Source organism: Hippocampus guttulatus, chromosome 17 (genome assembly GCF_054856545.1).
Source record: "Hippocampus guttulatus isolate MCC_2025c chromosome 17, RoL_Hgut_1.0, whole genome shotgun sequence".
NCBI classification, from domain to species: Eukaryota; Metazoa; Chordata; class Actinopteri; order Syngnathiformes; family Syngnathidae; genus Hippocampus; species Hippocampus guttulatus.
In genome coordinates, this window is record NC_141277.1 from 3,137,715 (window position 1) to 3,157,345 (window position 19,631).

At 44.1% G+C, this 19,631-nt stretch overlaps 2 protein-coding genes across 2 annotated transcripts in view; both read left to right on the forward strand.

Moving 5' to 3' along the window:
- Nucleotides 1-12,332: 12,332 nt before the first annotated feature.
- On the forward strand, nt 12,333-13,599 carry tmem250 (transmembrane protein 250). The gene is made up of 2 exons (XM_086135122.1): nt 12,333-12,483; nt 12,745-13,599. The coding sequence occupies exon 2, from the start codon at nt 12,851-12,853 to the stop codon at nt 13,268-13,270; it is 420 nt and encodes a 139-aa protein (XP_085991248.1). The 5' UTR covers nt 12,333-12,483; nt 12,745-12,850; the 3' UTR covers nt 13,271-13,599.
- A 2,086-nt stretch (nt 13,600-15,685) lies between these two features.
- nacc2 (NACC family member 2) overlaps nt 15,686-19,631 on the forward strand; it is a 33,712-nt gene continuing 29,766 nt past the window's right edge. Inside the window, exon 1 of the mRNA XM_086135136.1 lies at nt 15,686-16,124. The gene's annotated coding sequence lies outside the window, so the exon portion shown is untranslated. The remainder of the gene's footprint in view (nt 16,125-19,631) is intronic.

The window sequence follows — 19,631 nt, forward strand, 5'->3', positions numbered from 1 at the left end:
TGCACAGGCTAAAATAGGTCATCAACAACACTGTCGTCATTTTAAAAAAGTATATTAATACAGTACGTTCATGCTTTTGTTCTGTTGATGTTTGATATGGACTGTCAACAAATGCTTTTTTTTTTTTAAATGTACCATAGCTCGTGCTGACCTGGCCCTTCTGTCAAATTTTAAAAGTCAATGCGGCCCCCGAGCCAAAAAGTTTGCCCACCCCTGGTCTAGAGCAAAGACAAAGATTTTTGAATATTTTCGTATGGCTTTGGAGTTTCATCAAACCAGTCCCCGGTATGAATCTGTGCAGTTCCAGACGACCGCAAACTCCGACGCACCCAATCATCAACATATTATGAAATCAATACGCACCCTGACGGTGTGAACCAAAAGGGAGACGCGATGATTAAATGAAAAGACACAAAAATGTTGACGGCGGTACTTTGTCAAATACAAAAATACTTTGATCGAGCCGCTTTATATTCTTCATTTTGGGGTTTTATCATAAGGGTTGCCGTCAGACGGTTTGACATCGCTTAAGGCTTTACTGACAATCACATCTTCTATCGTCTAAACAGACAGACACACACACACAAAACCCTTTTACATAATGAAATTACACAGAGTCATATGTTACGTCGTCAACTTGAGTTATGGGGAGGGGGGTTTATATAAAATTCACATCGAAGGTAGGGAAGGGGTTGGGGCGGGAGGGGGATGCATGTGTGCATACGGATTTACATTTTATTAAAGAAATGAGCGAGATGCGGTAAAATAGGGTCGTGGGCGAGGGGCAGAGGGGGAGAAAAAGAAGGGGGAAAAAAAACCCTTCCCAATTTCCTGTTCTATCAGCTCAAATCCTGGCAGCCATAAATAAAAACACACACACACACGCACGCACACACACTCCCGTGATAGGCCGTTTTACTGAAACACACTGCAAAAATGTAATTTTAGCACCTCCGAAGTCAAACACCTTATAGCGCGTACTATTTGGAGAGAAAAGGCAAACCTCGTTTGTCTTCATTTCAGCCACCATCAAAAGATGCAATAACAGTTACTGTGATATTGTTTTAAAAGGAGCATACTGTATCCACCCCCCTTTCCCACTCTTTAAAACAGTGACATGCTTTTGTCAAAATACCCCTGGGGTCAAGACTGATAGCACACTTCATTATACACATTCTCTTTCGTCTTGCTGAAATCAGCCCTTTTCAAAGAGTGAGTCAGCACTCATTCCATGCCAAAAAAAAAAAAAGCAAACATAAAACCCATGAAAACTCAAAGAGGGAGCAGTCTATACACTATACTCTGTGTATGTGGTGCATATAGAGACATCACCAAACACAAATACCCTGGCATTGTCACCAACTGCATCAAGCAATCAAGACAGCTCTGCTTACCGGAAGCTAATGTTGTAAGCTAACAGTCAGCAAAATTCCAAGCAGTCATGTTTACCTTGCCCAAAGCCACCACTGACTAATTTAACCAGAGACGAGCATTTGACAAAATCTTCATTCATCATCCGTCATCTTCAGCCCATTTTTTTTTTTCAGGCCAAGCCAAACCGTTATCATCAGTCAGTCAGTCAGTCATGTTATTTTAACCTCGCTTCCGTCATTGTTTCCGTCTGTAAATCTCAACGTTCCAGCAATTCATCAGTCAGTCCATATGTCAGTCCCCCTGCAAAAAACTAAAAAAACAACACACACACATATTTGCCAACTTATTGAACTGGTGGTTGGGAACAGCTATTTTAATTCATAAAACGCAAAAAAAAAAAAAAAAAAAGTTTTAATTGAAAGTGTACAATGACTTACCTGAACCAGAATGCAGCTTCACATTGTGGCCAAGGGGAACATCCAATCCAAGTAGCTTGCACACCCATTCCTGTCAATAAATGTTTGTCATCTGCGTCTGAGGGGCGGCCCGGTAGTCCAGTGGTTAGCACGTTGGCTTCGCAGTGCAGAGGTACCGGGTTCAATTCCAGCTCCGGCCTCCCTGTGTGGAGTTTGCATGTTCTCCCCGGGCCTGCGTGGGTTTTCTCCGGGTGCTCCGGTTTCCTCCCACATTCCAAAAACATGCATGTCAGGCTGATTGGACGCTCTAAATTGTCCCTAGGTGTGAGTGTGGGCGTGGATGGTTGTTCGTCTCTGTGTGCCCTGCGATTGGCTGGCAACTGATTCAGGGTGTCCCCCGCCTACTGCCCGGAGATGGCTGGGATAGGCTCCAGCACCCCCCGCGACCCTAGTGAGGATCAAGCGGTTCGGAAAATGGATGGATGGATCTGCGTCTGCTGCTTCTTCTTCTTCAATCACCGCTCAGCTTCACAAAACAGGTGAGTTGTGATTGCTTGTGACCTGAGCCCTGAGCAATTGTGATGTCATTTTCAGTCGACAGCAAGTGGCAAAATGGCCGCCACCTGAGATCGCTAAAAACAGGTGGATTTTGCTGCTCAACACCTATTCCATCCATCCATTTTCAGCTCTGCTCATCCTGAACAGGGTCGCGGGGGATCTGTGCCAACTGACTACACCCTGAACTGGTCGCCAGTCAGTCGCAGAGCATACATAGAGAGACGAACAGTCTTTCACACCCACATCCACACTCATTGCCCACTACACCATCAGTGACCTTCACTCATATTCCACAAACGCAATATGAATCAGAATGCAGTGACGGTGCATAGAACAACTTTCCCCTTGAAAGAGTTTTAAATGCAATGTTTAGCGTCTACCGAAACTTGTATGATAATTAACATGTCAAAATGTTTCTTCAAAGTGGCTGTACGGTTCATAAAGTTTATACAACACCGATTTGAAATATAATTGATCTCACTGGGAAATGTTGACAGAATCTAACTGGAATATCCTCCCCTACACTAACCCATATTTTGACATCTATTGTCTTGCCCACAACCACAGTTGCATCCTCCGCCCTTAATCCAGATTCCGACTGGGAAAATCTTTTGTAATATATGATTTTATATTTTTACAATACTGAATTATGCTTTTTTTTTTTTTTTAATTAGTGGCGCTGGTGGAAAATCACAGAGAGGTTATAGGGCTGAGGCCCGAATGACAGGATTACCAGAAAAAGCCCCAGGATTTAAAAATGGAACAGAGGAATAATAATAATTTACTTCTTTAAATATGATGATTCCAGATCAGTAAAAATATAAATAAATAAACAGGTAAAAAGTAGGTCTGACACAAGAGTGATAATCCCAGGATGATTCTGGAAAGCATTCGGAAACAAGACTCGCTTGATTGCACACGCGTAAGCTGAGTGACCAAGAAATGTGCACATAGGTAAGCCGAGAAAAGTAGACAAACAATACAAAATGTGGGCCACAGCATTAGGTGCCCCTTTTTGGGTGGGCTATTGTCCTCATGTGTGCACACTGTAGTATCGTGAATTATCACGTTCCATGTATTTATACGAACACAAACGGAAAAGTATTTGAAATGGACAGCCAATGTTTGATATCACTGTCATGAATTTAAAATATGGCAAAAAGAAAGGATTGCCTTACTTATAGATGCCTCGTACCCTCTGCAGCTGGGAATCTTGATTTCATATCAAACGCCTCTCCAGTATGATTCCCTGAAAACAGCCATGACTCTTCAACTAATTTCTAGACAAACTAAAAATGCAGCCCTGTGCTTTTGCTAAATGTGTGGGCATTCAATTATTTTTATTTTTTTAATGTGTTTGACAGTGGAAAAAGGGGTAACGGCGTAGCGACGAGCAGTAAACGAGGGGGCTGCAAAGAACGACCTTGTGCGGAAATAACAACAGCAAGCCTTAATGTGTTGCATTACAAGACATGTGATAAAACACTTTTATAGACAGGGCTGCAAATGCCGCAGAGTCACGACGCACACCCGTGCCCATTTTCCGGGGGTGTCCAGAATAAGAGCTTCATCTGCGATGGGTTCAAAAGGAGGAGTGCCTTTGTTGTCACCTTGATCCAGGTTAGTAAATGTCACACAAAGACACGTGTTATGGCTATGGGAATAATGCAATGCTCATTTCAGTGCAATGGAACTTGTTTATCTGTTCAAACTACCAGTGATTGCAAAAGCAGAAAAGGAATAGTGCAGCATTTGCAAACTGGACTCATCTGTAGAGAAACGTGACACTTTCAAATAAAAATTCCAAAACGGGAAAATAATCTAAATCGGTGTGACCTTCTACTATGCTAGGGGCTGCTATCGGCCTGTCGGGAATCTGTGTAGCCTCTGTTCAGCCCCTTCAGCATTTTATTTGATATTCTAAAGTTCATTTGGAAATTATTTTCTCAGCCCCTCTTTGTATTCGTCAACCGAGTCCCTAGAAAAAGAATCCTGTGTCTTTTGTCAAGCTAGCCGTCCATTGGCGAGTCAGCTATTGGCTACTGGCTACTGCTAGCTACTCCTTTGCTAGCATTGGAAATTTGGTACCTTTTGATACAAAAAAATATATGAATAGGGGAGTTTTTCAATGAATGACTTTGAGTTGGGTTCTGCGGGGGGATGCAATAAGTTGAGATCATGAATGGTGAGCTGTGAAAAATTGAAACCACAGATGGAGCATGGTATAGCGAACTGCAAGCAGCGGAACCAAACCGGTTTAAGGAAAACAAACAAAAATCAAAAGTATCTTACAAATCTTGTCCATTTAAGTTCCACGGGTAAATAGACACCAATGTTCATTTTAAATACAACCTTTTTTCTCCATTCCGAGAGAGTGAAAAATCCCCCATCCACATGAGACCGTCTCCCTTTTTTCCCCAGCTGTCACTCTTTTAATTCCCCCTTATTCACCTTCCCGCCTTGTTTGTGCACCCGGACAGCAGTACCGGCCAGCCCTGACATCCTGGCAGCGTGCATGTTAGGCCAGGACTTATTGATCAGCCTATAAATTACCAATGCATCACCCCTCCTCGCCTTCGGGGACCTTATAGAGATGAAAAGGGGTAGTTGGGAAGCAGGCAGAGAAGGAGAGAGTGAGAGTCTGCGGCAAATTGTTAATTAAATACAAATCAATCGGCCGCCAGCTCACAGTTGGGGAAGGGAGGAAGGCGGAGGGGACAGGGGGAAGATGGAGAAATCGATAAAGTAGACTAAGGGGAGGGATAAGTGTTTAATCCACCAATCAAACTACATCACCGCCATGATGGACAGACAACTGGATATTACGAGGTAATCAGTGTGAGGTTACTATAGGATCTTATAATCGGGGCTTGACTAGGTTGGCTCTCCACTACGGTTACATTCGCCGTGAGCCAAAAATGCAACACGCAAACCACACAGGAAGGCCAAAGCTGGAATCAAACCTTGCACCTCTACACTGTGAAACAGACATGCTAACCAGTTTACCACCATGAACACAACACTAATCCGAATGCGGTGTTGACACGGGTGAAGGCGCATATCCCTATATCCATCAACCGCTTCGAACATATGAATGTCAAGAACATTTGGGAGTTGCGCTTCCGTCGCTTTTCTTTTGTGATTTTCCTCTCAAAAGCCTTTGATGCGCTTTGTTTGTCCGAGTGAACGCCGGGCAGCATCTGCCTGCGGTCCCGGAGAAAGGCAAAGCCACAGATGTCAGGGATATTGGTCTTATGGGTAGTCGGCTTCTTGGCCCCTTCACCGTCCAGTTAGCGGATTAAGAGTTATGACATATCCAGGAGCCAAACCCCAGTAGCCCCGCCCCCCTTCAGCCTCATCTTTGCTATAAAAAGCTATCAACGAGCGCTTAGATCCAACGAGTGGCCGCGCTGACGGATGGCGGCGGTGTCGCGGGCATAAAAGACAAATTAACAAGGTGCACCAGGTAGAGAAACGTCAGGCGGTGGAATAATGAGGTTGATTTATGAAGTGGGCACAGATAAATATTTATCGCTTGTATTTATCGTCATTCCAAATATTGCTTTTGGCGCCTTGCCTGGTGGCGGCCGGATGTCCCGAGCATACTAACCGCTGATAATGGCCGCGCGGTGTTACGCGTCAGATGGATTGTCCTCTCTCAGTGTTTGCTCCTGTGTCTCCCGCCTTAATCCCCTTCCTCTGGAGCTTTCCTTTTGCTTCCTAATCGCAGGCACAATCCCCGCTGCAGCTGGCTCCACTCCTTTAAGCACCGCCAAAGAAGTGAGCTCATCCCCATCTCATCCCTTTCCCGTTATCCCCACGTTATCCGTCAAGTCCCCCGCATCCTTTTCGCCCAACATTAGTCCCTCATTTCTCATCCAGAAGATTCTGGGGTTGTTGTTGTTTTTTTTCCTCTTCCCCTGTTTCCCAGAACGACAACTATTTTACCTTGTCAGCCTCACACTCTAGCTTTTCTTTAAATTAAAAGCATCAATTCAAATGGAGCTCAACTGAAATGTTCTTTCATTTACTTGGTCTGCTGGAAGACATGCGGTGTGATTAATAGCAATAAAGGGCAGAGAAGGTCCACAACTAAGCTTTAGTATTACTCCCTGTGTGGGGTTTCTCCGGGTTCTCCGGTTTCCTCCCACCATTCCAAAAATATGATAATGGATAGAATTAAATAATAATATTTTGTATATGGAGCAAAATGAAGTGTTTTGTTGGAAGGTTTAGCATTTGTGTGCCATTTTCCTTTTACAAATTGTGTCCCTCAACCCTGTCATTTTCCTTGAAATTAGACCCTTCTGCTTATTCTTGTACTGAATACATGATCAGGATTACGTCAAAGATAGATTTTCAGAAAATCACATGCAAGAACCCAATCAATTTGGATATTTCTTCTCAAAGTTCGGTCAAAGTACAGTCAAGCGAAATTCTTTGGTTGCGAAACTTAAAAGCTTTCTCTCCCTCAATTAAAAAACGACTTGTCTCTCCAAGTGGGACTTTTCCTGATCCAACCACCCCGCTGCTGGCGAGAGTCAACAATCAATCATCCATTGTGTTCGGTAGTTTTCGCAAGGTAAACATTTGAAAATAAAGAAGAGAGGCGAGGGGTGACCGGCAACGGGCAGGGCGGGTTTCTAGGACAACAAGAGCACTTGAGGAGGGGTTCCGACCAAAGGCCAGAAAGTGATCGGCGTCTGTCACGGGAAACGGGAGGTGGTCGGAAGAAAAGCTAGAAGCGAGAAGATGAGGGGAGGTGGGCTGGGGAGATGAGAGTTGCGGCGCCATTTTTCACAGCAGACAAAAACATTTGCTGGCATATCAATTTGGAACTGCGGCGGCAGTCTCCCCCTCCTGGACCGCCATTCATCATCTTTTTGGGCACCCGGATGAGTGGGTGACCCATAGGTACCGCGCGTGGGAAGGAAACACGGCAGGGCTACGGCTTGGCGTGGGTTGCCAGGGAGGCCGCCCACCTCCCTGCCGTCAAACGCCACCCCCACCCCCAACACCCACCAACCACCCGCTGGCCCTCCCACCCCCAAGTCTTCTCCCATTAGCGCCAGCGGCGGAGACCCCGCCCTCCGCCTGCCCTCTTATTGGCACCTTTGCCTGCACCCCATCACTCATCTCCCGGCCATCATCCATCACCCATCGCGATCAATAGGAGGCCACGCATTCATCAAGCAGGGGGAGAGGAGGAGGAGGAGGAGAGATTGCATGGAGGCCGAAAAAAAAACAAGGAAAAGCGAGAGGAAAAAAAAAAGAGGACACCGAACAGGAAGCCATGTTTTGGCCAGGAGGGTAAAATTGTATGCGGTAAACTTTCGCTATTTGCACAGTTTTGGAACCAAGTTCAAATTTGCCAATGCAATTAGGCTACATCTGTGTTGCAGAACGTACCACGGTATACCGCAGTATGTCAGGTAACAGTGAGCTCGACTGTAAGCGTTCTCTGCTCACCCCAAGGAGCGTTCGTGCCTATTTGAGAGCATTGAGGGAGGAAAATAAATGGAGTATTTTTTGGGTGTCAATTTAAAAAGTAGTGTGCAATCAAATAAACTGCAACTCCCAAACGACTCTTTGACCTCCCTTCTTATAAAAATGAAACAATAATACCAAAATAAATACATCTAAAATGAATTCTGAAAACTGTGTATGAAATTAATTGGCAAAAAAAAAATAGGAATGGCATTTTCACCATAACCATCATCAGTTTTAGTGAATAAACGTAAGATGTAGTTTCAGTGAAATTTTTAAAGCATTTTCGTTAGTTTTTGTCAACTATCACAGCCTCGCTCCTGTTGATCTCTTGCCGCGCGCTGACGCAAGACGCCGTGAGGACTTTTCTCTCTTGGGAAGTTTACCAACTGGCGTCGGTCCCTCAAGGAACCGTCCTTGTGTTCCCTGTCGGCATCCTGCAGAAAAGAACACATGAATTGGCGAAAACCGGGTGAGTTTTAAAGCAAAAAAGTTGTTCGGTTCGTCAGAAAAATTTGCAAGTGGTGAACTGGTGGGGGTTCACTGCACATTAATATGTAAAAAAAAAAAAAAAAGAAGAAGGGAAAAGGCACATTAGGTTGTAATTCGGAGCAGTCGCATGTGGCGTTGACAGCGATGGTCCCATCACGCTGACAAGTGGCTGTGCCGTGCGCATCCTTCGAGGGCAAGGGAGAAATATTACTGAGTGCAGCTTTAATCAGACACAAGCGCGCGCGCACACACACGCACACCCCCGCACACCCCCGCGAGTACAGAGCGTAATGGCGCAAAGTCACTGTCAGTCATTCTGTGCTTGTCAGTTTCCGGCAAGGCTGCGCACTTTGTGTTGACAGCCCATAAGTTGTGTTTGACGCACACACGGACACACAAGGGGGTTCAGCATACACACTCCTCGAAGTGGAGCCAGAGTGGAATAGATGGTGTTTTAAGATGATGGATGCCTTCTCTGCCCAGAAAGATTAAGCCTGACCGTGAGCGATAAGTTAGCTGGCGATGCGTTCGGGGTACACGGTAATTGTGATTGCTCGACAGGCGGGTGTGCGGTCGTGTGCTTTGTTTGGGTGGAAAATGTGCAGAAAATAAATACATGAAAAGTGCAAGATTGCATGTGTGTGAGCTCGTTTGTCACACAGCAATACAGCAAATGCAGTCAAACATCACTATGGACCGCAGTTCAGCGAGCATCGGGGGTTTAAATTGCATGTTGTGCTTTGTCTTTCTGTTACATGCATCCAACATATGTTCAAAAACAACAACAACAACAAAAGACTCGCGAGACTAACGGCCATGGCCTGTGTAAATGAAGCCAATCACCTATCTTCAAAATATGCCGTCGTTCCTTGGCGTTAAGATGACACAAGATGGCGCCAAAGCAATACTTTTGTATTAGACAGGCCTTTGGCCAAAGCATGAAAACAGCAACAAAAAAAAAAATAGAATTCAATGCGGCAAGAATCAAGAGATTCGAATGGTTTTGTCTGTATGCGCGCTGTGACTGTCTGTCATCATGTAAACTCGCCAATGTAACACATATCAGGCCCTTGAACGTGGAGTTGTGGCTTCTGTCACACAGAACCGCCTCTACTCCTTTCATCACCGTGTTCTTAGGAATGATGTCATCGGGTTCACCTGTCTCCATGACCCCCTCAGTGCCCCTTTCACCTGTGACATCATACACACCACAAGAATGGAGTGTGCTGGTATTTTCTTTGTTTCATTCTGAAGAAAGACTGGCTGGTGAACAGGGCAGGCACATCTCTGTCTTTGCTGAGGATGGATGGATGCATACATACCGGTACATACATACAAACTTTTAACATACATACCTGTTCATTCCAATAATTTGATGTTAGATTTTTTTTTTCCATCCAGTAGGCGGGGGACACCCTGAATTGGTTGCCAGCCAATCGGCACACGTAGACGAACAACCATTCGCAGTCACAATCACACCGAGGGGCAATTTAAAGTGTTCCTTGAACTTGCCATGCATATTTTTGGAATGTGGGAGGAAACTGGAGTACCCAGAGAAAACCAACGCAGGCGCGAGGAGAACATGCAAAAACAACACAAAGGAAGGCCGAAGCCAGAATCGAACCCTGCAGCACTGTGAGGTGGACGTGCTAACCAGTCGTTCACCGGGCCGCCCCCTAGATTATAGCTCCTGGTTGTTTGTACAGGCCTTCTGCTTTTGAATGGTTATAATGGTCAAGAGAGAGTAAGCCAGGAACAGTGTCACTCCTTAATGTCCTTGTATTATTTATTATTAATTGACAAGAGAGGCGAAAGACACGTCAGAACTTCAAAAGCTATGCGACACAAACATCTCATGGGCTCTTATTTTTTTACTACTGTGATGTAATTTGCTGCATAAATCACGCGGTGTTAAAAACATTCCATGGAGAGCCGGTCGAGAGGGTCGCTGTGTAAATCAGCATAAGTGATCGCATAGATTTTTTTTTTTTTTAACCCTCTCTCTGTTAATGTATGCTAGCGTCGGAACGCATGCAATAATTCAGGCACAATGGAAGGCAAAGCGAGTGGTCCGGGCGTCCAGTCCGACCACCGGGTCACGCGATCGACAAGGTGAGTGACCGCTCAATTGACCGCCGCTGACCGCTCAGGACAATCTGGCTAATGGTGGCTAGCCGCGCGAGCATACATGTCATGCAGACTTTTTCAGCGCAAGGTTTCTAACCTCAGTTTTAACAGCTTATATCGGCACGTGCCTTCGCAGGGCTGCTCTCGTTAGGAGTGACCTCACCCGCATCTCGTTCTTGTGACCTCACATGCACCACACGCTTGTGACAATACACATGTAAAACAAACCCGCTAAATGAGACAATTTAAAACCACCAAAATGTAGTTCTTCCTCGATCATGTTTACACCCTAATGAAGAACTGTCCTCTCTTGGACCATATTTTTCAGACCATTGGGTGTGCTGTATTATTTGGCACAATATCAATGAGTGAGCCCGTTTTAAAATGTTTTCATACATAACGTGGTTCACAACAGTGAGAATTCTGTCCGGTCTGTCTGTTCATATCGGACACACCCGTTTTGCTAACAATTGGCGAATGATTGGAAACTTAAAAAAAGAGAAAAAAAAAGACAGGCTCAGCATTGACGGAAGTGGATTTCAGTGACTCAGTCTTGCAGCAAAGAATCAAAACACAGGTTAAATGTATTTTTAATTAGCTGACTAAATTTTGTCATCCTCTACATGTGAGAAAGCCAGTTTTCATTGGACGAGATAAAGTGAAGGAACATCAAGGCACAGTGGCTCATCCCTCTGCTTCAGAATGCACCAAACAAACAGACTTTTTGATTAAAACTTTCCATCATTAAAGACTCCCTCATCTTATTAGCTTGAATAATTGATTTAATTTGTCTCACACCAACTCCCTGCTCTCACCACTTAGTTAATGAATTAATTGATTGAGCTTTTGCGCGCGCACGCGCTTTTGTGCGTGTGCGTGTGTGTGTGAAAGAGAAAGAGAGATAAGTCACCTGTCTGTGTGGCCGTTGTACTTGTTAATTTAAGAATGGACCTCTGACGACAAAACTAAAATGCCTTCTGGAACGAATGTGTTTCCTCGCCCAACGTAAGGTAAGAGCGCCCCCTTTTGGATACAAAATGCGCATTCCCCAATCTCCTTTTACTGAGAAATTGGCTGCTTTTCAAAATGTGAGTGCCATTACTAAATCCAATCACCATCCCATCGCAAACGACTTCATATATTTAGTCCAACCATGACAGTTTTATGTGCGTTTGATTAAACATCACAGCAATGTTTGTTTTTCTAATTTTGCGCCGGCCCTTAAATCCTCAACAGCTCTTTATGTTTAATAAGCCCCTTATTTATGGGAGTTGTGTGCACCTGTTGTTACCTGGCTCGCTGAGAGGTATGTGACACACGCACATAAATCTGTGTTTTGATTTTGCGCTATTTTATCGTGCCTGTACACACGAGTGGTGTGTGTGTATGTGTGTGTGTGTGTGTGTTTGTATAGATAGATAGATAGATAGATAGATAGATAGATAGATAGATAGATAGATAGATAGATAGATAGATATTCATTTACATTTCCTATTTTTACCCGTTATTATGGTCTTAATATTCACTTGCAATTTAGTCGGATGTGATTTCTCCTACTAGTTAACAAACATTAATACATATATTTATGATTAATATGATTTTATAAGTACTGTATTTGCTTAATACTGACAAAAAACAGTTCAGTTATTTAAATTATGTTAAACTGATTTATGTTGTTTTTTTATGATTTTTAAAAATCATATTTTTTATTATACTGTAAAATTAACAGTATATAAAAATGCATGTACTGTAATAATCACAGTATTTATTTCAAAGTATGCTTGAGCGTACATGTGCGCGCAAGCGCAAAACTCCAAGTACGTGTCCTGTCTCTTTAAATGCAGTGCCGTCAACCCAGTTGTCGTGCATTACTTTACGACACCATGTGATTTTCGGCATGTTATCTACGTGAGCGAAAGCATCTATATATGGTTGAACACATACAAAAACGACAGTTGATAACGTGACACGGAGACTGTATGTCACAAACATATTTTTGAAGGTGGAAAAGGGCGCCGGGGTGTCGCATGTAAGTAACCTCGATAGCTTGCTCTTTCGTTACAATGACAGGACTGCTAATGCAATATATTAGCCTGCAAGTGAGTTCAATGACAATTGACAATAAAGCTTCTGTTTTTCAACTGTGATTTAGTTGCATTTGACTAACCAGGCTAGCCTTTTGCTCACCGAAGTGTCGGATGTAATTTGCATTTAAATGGGAGCGAACCGTAATCTAACCGACGTCAAGGCAAAATCGTAATTACAGTAAATGTAATGTTTATGTTTTCAGTCTGTGGATTCTGCTCACAAGACATCCAGCCACCACATGATGCAAAAAGGGGCAGCCAACACGACAGACAAGACGTCGTCTGACAGGGGGCTCCTGTAGCCCACCCATGCCTGTGATCCCCATCCCTCGGCGGGTGCGCAGCTTCCATGGCCCCCACACCACCTGCATGCACTCGGCGTGCGGAGCGGCACATGCCACCAAACTGGTGCGCAGCAAGTACAACAACTTTGAGCTTTACGGTCGCTCACGCTGCATCTACAGTTTCCTGCGCTTCCTGCTCTACTTCGGCTGCAGCCTGCTCACATCCCTCCTCTGGGTGGCGCTGTTGGCACTCTTCCTCACGCAGTACGTAGGCGTGCGTGCCCTCCTGCGCCTGCAGTACAAATTGTCCGTTATCCTCTTCCTGCTCGGCCACAGACGCCTGGACTTCGGCGTCGTCAATGACCTGTTCATCTACAGCATGCAGATCACCATGTTCATGGTGGGTGGGCTTGGATGGTGCTTCATGGTCTTCGTGGACATGTAGCTGGGATGAAAGCGAGGCTGCGAGAATTTGAAACGGTCCAATCCAGATACTTTGGGGGCAGCTGGAAATGTTCAGCATCGCAAAGCTTGGTGGTTTTTCGCCAGTTGTTTGAGTGTCAAAAAGTACCACTTCTGTCACTTTAACGTGTTTGTGGATTACATGCTTTGAAGATTTTTGTAACAGTTCCTCTGAGGTTTTTGGAATTGCATTGCTCAAATGCTCTCAAGGGCCATATGTAGCCTGAAGTTGTTCACCAGTGCACCCACTGAATGTCAAATGGAAAAAAAGATTTTACGTGCATTAAAATGGATTCTTAACTGGAATTAAAACTTCCAAGTGTCTGTCGTTTATGTCTTACAGTGTACACGGCTGTTCATTCAGCCCAGTGAGCATAAACAAATGTTTAGCGATGACCATAGAACAGGAAGTTGAGTGTTTTGCATCATAGGAAACCATCTGGCTGTTCAGTATGAAGTGCGCATTCAAATTAGAGAAAATTATGTTGGAGTTGAAGTGTCAAGATTTCTGCAAATCGTGCAAGACTTCAGCCCTCTGAGCGCCAAAACACAAAGATTTTTTTATGATGTCACCACAGAAGAGAACTAATGAAAACGGGAAATGGAACTTATCGGAAATGGTATAGTATCTGCCTGTTTCAAATACGACATACGCAAATGATTTTGCCTAAGCTTGTGCTAACCTGCATACGCTTGTTTATTGCAGCAACACCTGCAAAATGCCACTTGGTGACAGTATCGCTGTTTTGAAGGGTTGGTAAATTTATTGCACAGTGCTTAAGTCTTGCGTGTAAAATGTCTTCCTGATGGTGACCGAATGAATGTCATGACCATCGTTATGAATAACAAGTTTGATTGTTCATCATCCACTCCAATGCATATTTCGTTGAAAATAATGTAATGCCTACATCGCGACAGAAACATACTTGGACATGCATCTCAGGTCTGTTTTACATGCTTTGTGGTGCCTCATGTCACATACTTTGAAAGCCAAAGGCCGTCTTTGTGTGGACAACCGTAAAGCATGTGGTTGATGTGTATGTGTCATCATGTGATGCCATGTAAGCAATTAGCCGAAGGCACAGAAAGGGTAACATTTCACAGTTGTGTTCATTTATTAACGGTTTGGATCATTTCACATAAAAAATATATAAATTCATATACTATTTCTGCTCCTCCTCCTGCCCCCCATCTTTGCGTTTCGGGTGCAAGGCGGGGGACTGACGAAAATCACTTCCATCGGCGCTTATTCTGTCAATATTTCAAAGTTAGCATCAGCCATCAGCAAAAACAGGAGTTTGTCAATGACGGACTGAGGGATCTCCCGTCGGTACTGACGGACAGGTGATGACAGGTGTAAACGCCCACCTCTGCCTTTACTGCCGTTCCTTAGCGAGCAAATCATTGCATGAGCTAGATTTCGCTAATAAATGTTGTCTTAATATTGTAAGACTATAAGAATATAAAACAATTTGTCCACACAAGTCTGAAATGATGAAACGTCCCTGTCCGACATAAGAGGGCTAATCATGTTGTTTGCCGTTATGCCGTCTGTACTCACTGTACACCGTAGCCTACATGAACTCAAAAGTTACCACAGTTGGTGATCATGAAGTCATGCTACTTTTGTTTTCATTTCTTCTTTTTCCCGAAAAACAGAAGTTGACCTCTCAGAATGCTTTGTTTCATGCCATGTCATAACTATTTCACTTATTTGTCATAACTAGTTTACCAATTGCATGGGAATGCTGCGTAAAGGTTGGTGAATATGGCCTACTGGTTCACGAAAGTCAAAAAATCTGATTATAAAGCAAAAGTGGTAGTGCCAAAAGCTTATGTTTATCATTGTTACAAGTGAAATGTTAATGTATTCTGAAATATTAAATAAAATCAAATTGAATAAATATAAATAAATACATAAAAGCAAACGAAATATAGTTACAGGAGTTCATACTTTGTGGAATGTACGCAAACATTAAATTGTTACAAGTAAAACATTCAAATGTTTCGTCTAAATTGTACAAATATTCAATGTTCTGACCAATGAAACGGATTAGAAAATCTATCTATCTATCTATCTATCTATCTATCTATCATCCATTCCTTTGTCCCTGGCTGCAGTGAGCCACGCCACCAGCAGCGGGCGCTACCACTTTTGCCAAAGAAAAAGAAGAAAAAAGACGCATGCGCAGAGACTCGTTCGTAGCTGTCATCTGAGGACACGTGAGGTGGCTACACATGTTCACGTTATTCTCGCGCACAAGGAGTCCCTGTGCGGTGTCATTTATTCATCTTTTCACGAAAGCACCACGAAGACATACTTGGCCCAACGAAAGGCTACTTTCCCCGCTGTCATGACAGGGTTGAGAAGTGAAGTGAGGGGAAGGGGGAGGGGGTGGTTCGCCGGCTTCTTTTAACGCTTCGGAGTGCACCGAGTTCACGTGTCCGTAAAAGGCGGACCGACGAAGACACCTCTCCCGTCGCGTTCGCTCGCTTCCATACAAACCGAGCTATATAGCCCCATTGACTAACCCCCACCCCCACCCCAAACAAGAGATGTCTGCGTCTTTAAAGCGAAGCTCCGTTCGTGAAACGGGCCATGATGTCAGGCTGCCCCGTCAACTGCTCGCGTGAGCCGACTTCCACTTCCTGCGCAGGCGGCCAGGCAGCGGACACTGGGAAGGCGAGCGTGGCCGAGGGAGCTGCGCGACGGAGGAGCAACAAGAACCGATAGAGAGGACGGAAGGAAGGAAGAAGGAAGGCGCTGCATTTTTTAATCTAACTTCATTGGTCGTCGTCGCCGGCTGACAGTCCATGGACTAGCCACATATATTCGGGTAAATATATCATGAAATGTATATGTTGTAACTACACTATCGTTTGCTTTATGTCTGTGACGAAATGGTTGTGTGTCTTCGTTTGAATGTGCTGACATGACACTGCAGTGCTGCGTTCGAGTTTCAAAAGTCATTTCAAAATGGTTGCCCCGAGTTCTATTATTTTTGTTAAGCTGTTGTCATACTTTTAACCGTACGCGACCATAAGAGGGGAAAGTGCCTTTTGACCAAAATCAAAATAAACAACAAACACAAAAAACAAGGTTGCGTCACGTTGAAGTCAAAACAAAACCCAAATCTCCACCCACAATGAAACGATTGTGACTTGGGAGTCCCTGCAGTGCACAGGATCTCTGCTTTTCCCCATTTTTCCCACTGCAGTAAACACACCATCCCTTTGAATGGCTCCTTTTTGGACTCGAACTGTGCAAGTGTATTTGGGATGAAAAGGAGGTCTTAAATGTCACTTTTTGTGACTGCTTTCACCTTGCTTGAACCCTGAGGTCATAAAGAGTGTGTGCGTCTCACAACCACTAACATTGTACCTTCACCCAGGGGACGTTTCTCAAGAGACATTCTTACGGAGAAAATTTCACAATATTAGACTGCGTGTGGCTTTCCTGTCCTTCCCTAAATGTTTTTTTTTTAAATCAATCACCTAATTTATTAGTGAGAACAATGTCAAGTGGCCCACGTTTTTTTTCTGCCAAGTTTATTGTGGTTCCATACAGTATAGTCACCTGAGTGTCTTTACATTTGTAGGTTTTCTGACTGGCGTAGAGTTAAGCACAGCCGAAAGTAACAAAAGTGCAGACTCTTGCCATTTTTATTAAGGGCCGGACCAATTAATCGCCCGACTTGCAAATTGTGCAAGGAATTGGCCTGGATGTCAGTAGTTTACACACAACCCTAAAGTCACAGTTTGTTAAAAAATATAAAATAACACAGCTACTGTTAAAACAAACACATCTTGAGGCGCTATAGGAATTCTGAGCATGGAATCTTTTTTTCTTTTTTTTTTTAGACTGTACAGTAATCAATCATTTATTGCAGAGGTTACTTTCCAAAAAGAACCTGTAATAAGTGAAATCCGTGAAGTAGCCATTTTCATTTTTTGCAATTATTACATAAACAATACAATACTGTATTGAATGAAACCAAAGATGAAGTCTTTTTTCAGGCTCAAACATGTAAAAAAACAAACATATAAAGATTTTCTAACAACTGGCAGTTTTTGGAAATACTGTACAGAATGTTTTGTTGACATTGTCGGTTTTGTCATGGAGAAAATTTGGCAAGCTGTACAGCGATGAGGTGTGAAGGCTGTTGACATTAGTCCACAGTCCCTTCGCCAATCAGGTTGCAGAACAGAATGCACTGTGTTAAATAAAAATAAAATGTGAAACAGCAGAGCCGTGAAAGATGAACCATGTTATTGCGAGGGATTACTGTATAAGGCAGACACAGAGACGACTTTCATGTTTATGATTAACACACACACACAAGCACACACACGTGAATAAGTTCATGTGCTTTCTTGTCTCCTTTCTCTCTAAACCTTTCAGTGCCTTGGCGCTCCTCCAGAGGGTCGTGACGGCTCAAACTCTCGGCAGCTGTATTTATGTGTGCGTGTGTATTTGTGTGTGTGCGTGCGTGCGTGTGTGCGCTAGCTGTGTCCCGGGATGCCCTTCCTCCATAGGCCTTGTACTATACAGCATTCCACGAGGGGGCCCAGGGAGAGGAGGAGGAGGAGGACAAGGAGGAGGAGGAGGAGGGTGCAAAGGGGTAGTGTCAAGGAGAGAGAACGACAGCACTTTTCGATCCCATTTGAGGCTTGAAAGTGCTCGTGAGAAGCACAGGAAAAATCTGTTGCAAAAAATTACGGCTCTCTTTCTGCCTGGCAACAAAAAGTTACACTTCTTTGATTAAAGTGCAAAATTCCAAACTGCGAGGATTACATTATAGACCGCCCCCGCAGTCAGTGAAATCCACAGCATAGACGTTCCCGAGTTATATAACCATAACTACAGTGTGCCCCCCCCAACCCCCTGACAAAAATGAGTTTGACACCCCTGATCTAGAACAACAAGTGTAATTAACTGCACCCCTGAAGTTGACAAAATAGCGGGACTCTGAACTAGGAACCCGCGATGGTGGAGGATTTTACTGCACATCAATTGTAGCAGCACATTTTTTCATTCACTTAATGTGGCCTTCCTTGATTTATGTGTATGTTTATGCATCAGCCATTTTCCCTTCTTGAGACGCAGTGCTGACTCACCGTGGATGGCATGCGATATGCTGCAGCGGGCGGACGTCATGTTCTCATACAATGGTCTTGTATATTTCCTTGCCACGTGTGTGTGTGTGTTTGTGAGTTGGTGAGTTGGTGCCAGTATAAGGTGTGTGCGTGCGTGGATGCATGCACACATGCATGTGTGTGTGTGTTGGGGCTTGTCGCTGGCTGCGAGTCAACTGCAAAGTCTTCCCACTCGTCTTTGTTTTCACTCTAGAGTCACAGCGTACAGTATAGCTATGAATCTACTGTGTAGGTGTCGGCTGAAACCTGTGTTTACACTGCATCTATTTTTTCCAGGCCCCTCAAGGTTTCTGTCACAATGGCATCTCATTAGAACGTGCAAGTGGGTAACCAGTGAAGCCACCCGTGAGTCTGTTTAATTAAAATGTTGTTGCTGTCTCGGTGTGGCATGGAAGGATGCTAATGATTTAAGAGGGGAATTGTCTTAAGGTACTTGTAATATCTGCTTGTTGGCTTGCAGGGCCTTCTTTTCGCAATTTAAAACTGTGTCCAATTCACTGACACCATTTAAAAATATATATATTCATGGATGAATGTGTTTCTTTTTCAAAAAGGTGAGACACATGTAAATGAGTCACTGCTGACCGCGCCCCCTCCACCATGTGGCCATTGCCAGCCTTTGAAACAATTTTTTTTCCCATGATGAATGTGGACCGAGCTCGATGGAATTTCTACCTGTTCAACCCAACAAAAGTCTAAAAACCTTTGGGGTTTATGGTTAAAGAATCCAAAATACGTTTTCTGAATAGCAGGCGAGCTGGAGCAGAACCCAGCAGACTTTGGGCGAGAGGCGGGGCATACCCTGGACAGGTGGCGAGCTAATCGCAGGGCACATCTAGACATTCCCACCCATGCCCAAATGTATGCACAGTTTAGCCCAAGTTTTGTGTTTTTGGAATGTGGGAGGAAGCCTCTCGCAATGGGATAACATGCCAATTCCCAACAGGAGGCTAAAACCGAGCCTTGAACTCTGATGTGCTATCCAGAAGGCCACTGGGCTGCTCCAAAATCTTTGATGAGCTGCCTATTTAAAAAAAAAAAAAGTCTGAGCAAGCCCTTCTGAAGTTTGCCGGTTTTGAGTCAAGTTTTACTAATTTGCGTAAGACTGCCCCCCCCCAACACCAATTTCCTCTGCATGTCTTGGCAGCTCAACTGAGTCAAGATTAGCCTTTTTCAAATGACAGCTG

Coding starts and splice junctions, on each gene's coding strand:
- tmem250 (XM_086135122.1), top strand. CDS start 12,851: ATGCCTGTGATCCCCATCCCTCGGCGGGTGCGCAGCTTCCATGGCCCC.